The sequence below is a fragment of the Pygocentrus nattereri genome, chromosome 3 (genome assembly GCF_015220715.1).
Source record: "Pygocentrus nattereri isolate fPygNat1 chromosome 3, fPygNat1.pri, whole genome shotgun sequence".
NCBI classification, from domain to species: domain Eukaryota; kingdom Metazoa; phylum Chordata; class Actinopteri; order Characiformes; family Serrasalmidae; genus Pygocentrus; species Pygocentrus nattereri.
Genome location: NC_051213.1, coordinates 9,800,100 through 9,809,947, shown reverse-complemented (window position 1 = coordinate 9,809,947; position 9,848 = coordinate 9,800,100). Strand labels below are relative to the sequence as shown.

At 39.3% G+C, this 9,848-nt stretch overlaps 1 protein-coding gene across 2 annotated transcripts in view; it reads left to right on the top strand.

Annotated features, from left to right (window-relative positions):
- Positions 1-9,848, top strand: part of nck1b (NCK adaptor protein 1b) — a 71,920-nt gene that overhangs the window by 41,656 nt on the left and 20,416 nt on the right. For both annotated transcript variants that reach the window (XM_017705058.2, XM_017705067.2), the window contains exon 3: positions 2,891-3,134. In XM_017705058.2, coding sequence (XP_017560547.1) covers positions 2,909-3,134 — 226 coding nt within the window. In that variant the 5' untranslated portion in view covers positions 2,891-2,908. The remainder of the gene's footprint in view (positions 1-2,890; positions 3,135-9,848) is intronic.

Here is a 9,848-nt window from a genome sequence, read left to right as displayed (position 1 = left end):
TTCTCTTTTACAGGTGACCGTCTGTGGTTTTATCCCCTCCCTCGAGACAGATACTCACCAAATCACCTGTTTTCCCCAAATTCTGTGGTCATCCGATTTAGTTCTGTTCTCATACACCTACATCTCATCTCCATGGGTTTTGTTGGATTTTTCATCATAATGGAACAATAGTTTTGACCACAATATGTAGTCTCCATGTCCATATGGAACTTTTTCTGAATCACAGCAGCCTGTCACTGAAGCAAGACCTTGCAGGCTGGTTAAAGAGGCAGTTATAATGGCAGCTACATGTACAAAGAGCTTTATATTCACATACATCTACACAGTGTCATTAAACCATTAGTTTATATGCACAAAATTAACTTTTGCTAATTACAGTGAGGTCACATGACCATGAATAATGGAAATATATAGGAATAATATGAAATATCGATATGATACTTTCAATTCGATATCGATACCATAGCGATGCTTTTCTGATAACTTTTTCTAATTGTGACAAATTACAAAAAAGGAATAAATTTTAGGATTTTCTTTTTTTTACAGCATACCAGGCAGGTATTGGTGTGTTTGACAGCATATCTGTGTAAGGGGGCTGATAGTTGGTATTTAATGCTTTTGTCGTCTGTCTAAATAAATAAAATACAGAAGAAAAACATTCACAAAGCACATTATTGTAACCACTGTTATAGGTATGCATAGAGGGATAAAACAAACAATCTATCCCACGTATCCTACCTAAACCAGCGACGTTCAACGGTAGAAAAGGGCTGCAGTCCTTCAACAGTAAAACTGGTTACTGCTCTGTGGCGTTCTTCTCTGCTCTCAGCTGACATCCTCAGCTTCTCTGCTACAGTGAAAGGAGCTGTTTCTCTGTGGGCAACCGGATTAGCATGAGTAGGACTGGTAGAACTGGCCCTGGCACTGTCACAGCCCTCACCTACAACATTAAAATGACATGCAAGTAAATAGGGCTCATTTATGAAACCTACGAAACATGAATTAGATCAGCATTACAGTGAATTGTAGCCAGCTAGCTAATACGTGCTGGTTTTATGCTAATGTTAGCTCTATGGGCTGGAAGTTAGGGAACTGGCCCTGTGACCGGAAGGTGACAGTCTATGACTGAGGTGTCCTTGAGCAAGACACCTAACCCCCAATTGCTCCCTGGGCGCCGTGGATAGGGCTGCCCACCACTCTGGGCAAGTGAGCTCACTGCCCACTAGTGTGTATGTGGTGTTTCACTTCACGGATGGGTTAAATGCAGAGGTGGAATTTCCCCGTTTGTGGGATTAAAAAAAAAAGTATCGGTAACAAGAGTTAGTTTTCTCTGGCAAAGTGAGAAAGATGCCCAATAAACCATTAACTTACTTGATGATATTTGATCGCTGGAAACATTTGGTGTCTGTGTGTGGTTGATATATATTTAGCTCAGATTCTCACATCACTCGCTGCAAAATTTTCCAGTATGGATATTAATTCTGTGTGTAATCAAATGTTCCTTCAGATTTGATGTATTAACCCGTATTGGAAGCCACTATCTGAAGGCACTTGTTGGACCTGGAACTGTTCTCAGTTAGTTACTAAGGTTACTCCAATGATCCCTTGTGAATTGTGTTTTATGCAAAGTATAGAAAATAGGCACTGATGGGTTTTTGAGACTTGTCGGTACTCTGTAGTACTCTGTCTTTCTGGTACTGAATTTCACTAGCCCTAGAAATTGCAGCCCAAAATTTGCACCTCCGGTTTTAATACTGAATAGATGTGTCAAAATTATGCTTATTCTCAGTATAATTATTTTTTAAAAGACACGCCCTGATAACTAACCCAGTCTGAGTGGGGCTTATATCTTTCCAGGCAGTTTAACCTATTAAGAGCATGCTCCTTTGTTATAGTGGTTGGTGTAGTTTAGTGGGTAACACCTCTACCTTCTGTGCTGTGCACTGGGGTTCAATCCCCGCCTGGGCAAGCACCCTAGAACTATACCAATAAGAGTCCTTGGGCAAGACTCCCGACACTATCTCCGCCTGAAATGATGAAATTGTAAGTTGCTCTGGATAAGGGCGTTTGCCAAATGCCGGAAATGTAAATCACTTTATTTCACAAATTACTGAAGTACTGATTCAGTTCTTGTCTGAGAAATATTAAGAGAGATCTTTTAGTGCGTTATATTAAATCAGTACTTTTAATTCATTATAATAATTCTTAAATGTGCTTGAAGCGCTCCCGAGTGGTGCAGCCGTCTAAGCGTTTGCCCTGTCATCAGGAGATTGCGAGTTTGATCCCTGGTGATGCTACAGCCATCCGTAGCCGGGAGTCCAAGACGGCGCAGTTGGCCTCGCTCTCTCTGGGTGGATAGGATGGCCCCCATTCTCCACCCCCCCATCACTCAACGCAATACTAGTCAGCGCAGGTGTCTGCTAACTGACGTAGCCGATCTGGATGATCTGGTTGGCGCTTTCCTCCGAGCGCGTTCAGCTGTTCTGTGACGTTGCATGAGTGGCAGTGGCTGGTTTCACAGGTCTCGGAGGAAGCCTGTGCTGCCTTCACCCTCCTAACGTTGGTAGCATCATGTGATTGGGGGCAGTCCTAAGTAGCGGGTGGAATTAGAGACGATTAAATGGGGAGAAATTTGGGTAAAAAAAATACTTTAATCATCTAATTGAATCACTGAATCAAGTAGTTGAATTGTTCTTAATTCACAAAAATCATTATTGAACTGAAAACCAGTGAATCATGAATCGAACCATCAGAGATTGAGCTCTAGTATACGTCAGTGTCATACATCTAATTTAGGTGTTCAGTCTTTGATTGTTTGCGTCCTGTTGTGCGGTTTCCACAGCTGTAGACTTTTTGAGGCTAATTTTTGATTCTGCTTCTTCCATCTTAGTGTTGAAGACAGTCCAAGATGACGGAAGAGGTGATTGTCATTGCCAAGTTTGATTATATGGCCCAGCAGGACCAGGAGCTGGACATTAAGAAGAACGAGCGTCTCTGGCTCCTGGACGACTCCAAGTCCTGGTGGAGGGTCCGCAACGCTACTAACAAGACGGGCTTTGTACCGTCGAACTACGTAGAGAGGAAAAACAGCGCCAGAAAGGCCTCCATCGTCAAGAACCTCAAAGACACTCTAGGTAAAGACCTCAGCGAGGTTGTTTACCCTATAATGACATGTATTTGATTTACACAGCCACAGCGGTGTGCTGCTGACTAGCCTAGACATGATGGCTCATACATGCCAGGGTTACTGCTGTTACTGAAACTGTTTGAGTTGGCTGCTCTGTGTTGTTGAATGTAGGTCAGAATTTTTTTCCTTCTCATTTCCTGAGCACATTTTGACCACAGTCCCATGAAAGTGTTAAAGCACAAACATACACACGCAAACATACACAGGAAGAAGTCTTGATGCAGATAAAAGAGCTGCGAAGTCAGGCATTGCAGCATTTACTGACGGACCTCTCTGCAAGAAGACCTGTGGGGTTAGCTGTTTGTACTTGGTTTTGTGTTCAATTTCTTTTCAGGTAAGGAAAAAATCAGGTTGGTTTATATACACTTTAAACTAATAACGTTAGGTGGACAAGGGTACTTTTCTAGAGGCGTATATTATCTGATTACTTTTCTAGGTTGCATATTTTTATCTGGGTTTATTTTATGGGGTTGGGTGTTTTGAGGGATATGCTCTTAGGTTTAGTACAATTTTTGATTCAAAAGTAAATATTTGATTCAGTTTTTGATCGATTTGTCTAAATTCTACTGTAGAATAAATCTAATTACACACTACACAGATTGGTTTGGCAGAATAATACAAATCAGAAAAACAATCAAATTTAGTCATAAAAATTACAAAGCAAATACACACAGTACATACATAGAATGCCTTCGCATGCCTAGATTTGATGGTTTACCGCGGTTTCAAAATAAACGCAGCAAGATCCCTTCAAAGAGATCGAGGGGCACATTAGAGACATATTTTAAATTAACACAGTTTGAATTTCAATTTTCTTAGATTTTCAACACCATATTGACACATTACACCTAGTAGTGGACAGTATGGCGATATATCATTGTTGTGCTAAACTGCATCACAGTACCATTTTGAGTATATCATAAACACCCTACTTAAATAGCACCGAGAAACTGGATGTTTCTTTACGAGGAAAGCCTGATTTACTTTGTTGATCTGGATTTAATGCAGTGCAGTTTGTGAAATTTGTCATTATACCTTTAAATCAGAACTGGCCTATTTTGTCTGTTCTAACTTATCAAGCGTCACGAAATCTAAATATTTTGGTGTACAAAACCGTGCAAAAGCGCACAAGCACACTGTTTCAAACTATTTATCTTGGTAGTAAGTCTGTCATTTGCAAATAAAAACACCATATATTATTAGATGGAATCAAAATAAACATAAATACAGTGAAAAGCATCAGGAATTTGATTTGTAGTTTGAAGAGCAGGTTTGTATTCCCGATTTCTCCTGGACATTTGTTAAATTCCATCATCAGCTCTGGGCTGCTATGAGGAACGGTTAAGTGAGCACATTGACATTCGGAACGTGACTTCTTATTGCGTTAATGCTGTTTGTTTATGTGCTCATTAGCACTCATATCAGAATAAATACACTTACTGACCAGATAAGTAGCGCGTTCATTTTAGTTTTCTCAGTTGCCCAAAACTTCATTGTCTTTAAATATCAGGATATTAGAGTTCTGCCTTTTTGCCCATCCATAAATACCTTTTTTTTTTTAAAAATTAAATATATATTTCTGTTCAAATCAAAATATTTACTGCTGGAGATCAGTTGTTGAATAATTTTACAGTCCCTGGTTTTATTTGGTTTTTATAAAAAATTAAAATGTATATATTCTTTGTTTTTGTTTGCTTGTATTTGATTATCTCCTGATTGAAAGCTACAGTTTAAGATGCTAAAGTTATTACTACTTTATTCCTTTTTTTGTACTTTCGCTTTAAAATACAAAATTTCTGAGCAGACCATCCTCGGCTCACCTTAGCAGCCGCCGGACCCCTGAGCCCGTCCCCCCGCCTGGAAGAAGCTCAGTGGAGCGGAAGCTCTCTCTAGAGCTCGAGCTAATGTCAGTGCTGTCAACAGGAAAGTAATGTTTCACAGGGAAGCATCAGCCGAATGTTCATTACCCCTAATTTAGTAATGTGGGCTGCACGTTTGGCTAACACGACTCACAGTTAAGAGGTCTTTATGGCAGCGATTGCGAGAGAGAGCCCTCATGCTTTCACGTCTATTCCTGCAAAGCTGTCCGTTTAAACGGCTTAATTGCAAGCAATTAATAACCACATTCATGTGGGGAAAAGATAAGATTTATCAGGAGATAAAATTAGACAGGAGAAGTGGTCCATTTATGTAATCGTTCCTCTAGAAAAGTGATCAAAACGTGTCGGAGTGGAAAGTAGTTTTCACTCAACTGCAAGCTCAGGTTACAGTCTAGCTTCAGAACGTGCTGATGCCAGGTCAGTTATTGGGTAATTAATGTTGTTTGTTCAATTATGTGCAGCTTTTGTCTTTTGTGTTTCTGTTGTTTTATATATGAATATAGGTCAAATCAAGTCATATACATTTACAGAGCAGGTTTAAAACCTAGAAAACATAATAGAACATAAACATAATAACATCAAACATGAAATGTAGTCTGCGCAAAAGTTGTAGCACATTTTCTATTTTCATGTTTTATTTTTTCTATTACGTTAAATTCAGCAAATAAATGGAAATCGTGCATAAACATTTGCAAACTAAGTATTTGGCAGCCAAGAAATTTGCTTAAAATGATTTATCTTGGCTGTGTGACAGTAAAATTCAGTATAGCATTGGAGTAAATACAAATGAACATAAATGCAGTGAAAAAAAACATGCAACAAAAAGTAAGAATTTCCTCATTTTATTAAAAATGATGACCACAGGTTTGGTTCCGGACTTACGCAGCACACCAACCATGATATGGATTTATGAAATTCTGTCAGCAGTGCCTGATTTAATTAATTGAAGGACTGATTAGATAAACAAGGTGTTGGATGATGATCGGTCATTTCTGTGTACAATAAAGCAATCTTATGAGATGTGAAGGATCCTAAAGGAATCGTTAAAGAGCTTTGGTCTGGTTAGTTGTTGTACAGGGTGTCCCTAAAGATCTGACATCCTTTGAGATATGAGTATCTGAGAAACTACCTAGGCAAACAAAGTTAAATAGGCTTCATGTTGAATAATATAAGAAATTTCTTGTTTGAATTTTGATAAATATGGAGGGATGTAGATTTTATAACCGCTTTTTTTCCCTGTCGTCTGTCTTTAAGGCTTGAACAAGCTGCAGCTTATAGGGTGTCATTCTCAAATGTTTCCTTACGACACGCCAGCCGTAAGTGTCGTATGAGGAATCTGGGTTTCCAGAGATGCTGTTCTTGCAGACTTTCTGGGGCGTCGCACAAATGGTTCTCAAACCTAATTCCGATACTCGTGGTCGTCCAGGTTCCTTTGCCCTGTGCAGATTATTTATTTATTTATTTATTTATTATTTTTTTTTGTCCAAATGTCCAAATCTGTTTTCCAGTTGGTGCATTTTTATTGAGCACTCTTGTTTGACCGAGCTCAAGCATATTCTAACACACAAAATGCCTTTTCATTTCTAGTGAACGCCATTCTTCAACCTGAAAAAATTATAAATTAAACTTTGTTAGTTTTTACACATTTTGGTAAAATATGAGATCATTTGAGGGAGAATTGGCTCTGTTATTATTAGTTTTTTTTGGGACATCCTGTATAATCAAGTCTGTTTGGCTTTTTTTGAAAAGAAATAAAACTGATTTACTTCAATAAACAGCATAACAATATTAGTATACAATATACAGTATTTATTTAGAAATTCAGGCGTCATCTTCCGGATCTACCTGCAGGAAGCTCTGGTGATATCCTGAAGCGTTTCTGGATAAAGCTGTGAAGTGCTTTATTCAGGCAGAGTGTGTTGTGCTTTGCTAAGCGTAAACGCTTTTCAGGCTTTAGTTTTGTCTGAAGTGTTTGTTCTTGATTCCTTGCTCTAATGCAGCGGATATACTGTGCTATACAGGCTTCCTCTAACTGTGTGTAAATGTGGGTGCTTAAAAATGGCAATCACTGTAGAATAACTACACAGCAATGCCAAGCATTTTCCTTGTTTCTACGTTACAGTATGTTTTGAAATGGTGTTTGAGCGCACTCATGTTTAAGATGCTGTTTTGTGAGGTCAAACCCTCTAAAAGTCAAAACTTCCAGAATGAGAAATCTAGGATATGTAACCGATGGTCTGCATTGCTTGAGGCCTTTACAGTGAAGTAATTACAGAAGCAGGAATATTGATGTCAGTATAGATCTGTGCCTGGTGGCACTAAAAACTCATATACGGTCAGAAAATTATTTGTTGTTGTTCATTCGATTTATTTTATGCAAAGCACAAGTTTTCCAAACATGAACATATCTAAACTTGCATATCGTCAGTGTTACCCAGAAACCTGGCGTCTCCATTTTCGTTGATTTTTATTGCATTTTGGAAACTACTGCTAAATTCTGCATTGAATTAAAGTTTCTTGATGAACAGACCAAAGAAATGGTCCAAAATTTCTTGGAATCAAATCTAATTACGTTTTTATTACAATTTAAGAAGATTTTTTTTTCCCCCTGTGAAGTTGATTTCAGAGATGTGCTGATTTCTTCTTTATTCTTGACTTTTAGAAACATTTTTTAAAAATATGAATTGGTTTAATAAATTCAGTTTAATGTATTTTAAAAAGGCATTTTAAAGCTATTATTATTCTTATTATTATTTAATATCCTATATCCGTGTCATCAGGTTTGTGCTGCAATCGAGTACCAACATCATGATTGAATGGATTTCGGTCAACCCAACAGGACTACGCTGTTGTCCTTGTGGTAAGGGGGTGTTTATCACGAGGGTAAGGGGGGCAGTCGTGGGCTGGAGGTTGGGGAACTGGCCCGGAACTGTGACCGGAAGGACGCCGGTTCGATTCCCAGGGCCGACAGCACACCTAACCCCCAATTGCTCCCCGGGCTGCCCACCGCTCCGGGCAAGTGTGTTCACTGCCCCTAATGTGTGTGTCTATTCACTAGTGTGTGTATGTGGTGTTTCACTTCACGGATGGGTTAAATGCGGAGGTGGAATTTCCCCGTTTGTGGGATTAATAAAGTATCAATTGCATATGAAAGGGAACAAAGGCAGCATGAAGTACGGTTGTTCACTGTCACACTTGTCGAGACCAGGCAAGTGGTCACTTCTGCTGTCCCGAATTACTATTAACTCACCGTTATTAATGATGAAGCCTGGGTTGAACAAGCTCGCCCCGCTGGTAGAGATCCTTGGACGAAAAGCTGCTGCTCTGATGTTACGGTGCACAGTTTAGGACATCCTCACAACACAGACTAATAACTCTTCAGACAAATAGCTACTTAAAGTCTCAGGAAAACGAGTGAAATCATGGCTTGGTGCAAAAGGCCTTTAGAGCAGAAGACATCAGGCTAAACTATAAGCGGCCGCAAACTCTAAGACGGTCAACTTTGTGTGACGCAGTTCTTTCTTACTAGATTTAACCATTTCATGACCGACTGAAAGATGAGATTATGCAACAAACACATTTAACAAACATTCTTATTATTTTCTTTTCTTCTTTTATTTGACAAGAGTAAACGCCTCAACCTGCACGCTATCGCTGTACTGGCTTCCGAGTCCGAGTTAGTGTATCGCCACGAAAAGACAAAGCAATGAGAGAAAATGCCCCTAACCCACTTTAACAGTTTCCCTGTTACTTTCCACTCAGTTACTTGAATAAGAGAACTCTGTTACTGGCACAGGCCTTGATTAACTTCACAGATCTGATCTGAAGTGTGTTTCAGAAAGTCACGATGAGTTGGAAAACAGGAAGAGAAACCGAAGTGCGACTTACAGAAAAAGAAGAGTTTGGGTGTGAAAATGTGGTCGACTCTTGTTTCGTGTCTCTCCTCGTGTTAGTTGGAAGTACTTGATGGCCCATGGGTGTGTGTGCGTGCATGCATGTCCAGTCGGGTCAGCTGTGGGCTCCTCTTCACTGTTCACCTGGGTTGCAGGTGTGCGCAGGTGACCAGCTGTATCCAACACACAGCTGGTTGATGGAGTTGATGGAGCTTCTCAGGCTGTTCTTGAAAGTCATTCTCTGATAGCTCAGATAGTGGAGGTGCACCGGTCATGAATTTTGATGGCCAGTTTTTTTTTGTTTTTTTTTTTTTTTCTTTGTTGTCAAAATTGCTGAAAGCTGATTTTTGCTGATTTTTTTTTTTTTTTTTTTTTTTTAATGCTGCTCTTGCTGTACAAGTGGAAATGAACATATAAAGCACACCAGGACATGTCTAGTACTATTTATTATCTAAAGTTGCATCAAATAGAACATTTTATTTGCTTTGTAACAGGCCAACTGGTGGGGGTGATGTAGTCAGCGCATGATTTTATTCGATTGAAGATGCTAGGTTCACGATTTGGTATTCTCATGATATTATGAACTCAATTTGAGGGATAATGATTATAATCATGTTGTTGCATGTAATGACTCCAGAGCTTGGATTCAGGAGGAGTTCTGGAGTTTGGGGTTGATCAGTGCTGATCATTCCTGAGCAAACAATGCAGCAACATACGACTGCATAGTTAATAGAAAGTCCTTTCTCCACGATGCCTTCTCACATCACCACAATGCACATTGATATCGCGATGCCGACCTGACACAGTTACAATACGATGTATTGTTAGACGCTTACAAACTGAAAATTACATTAAAATTACGTCATGATACAGGTTTATTTACCCTTT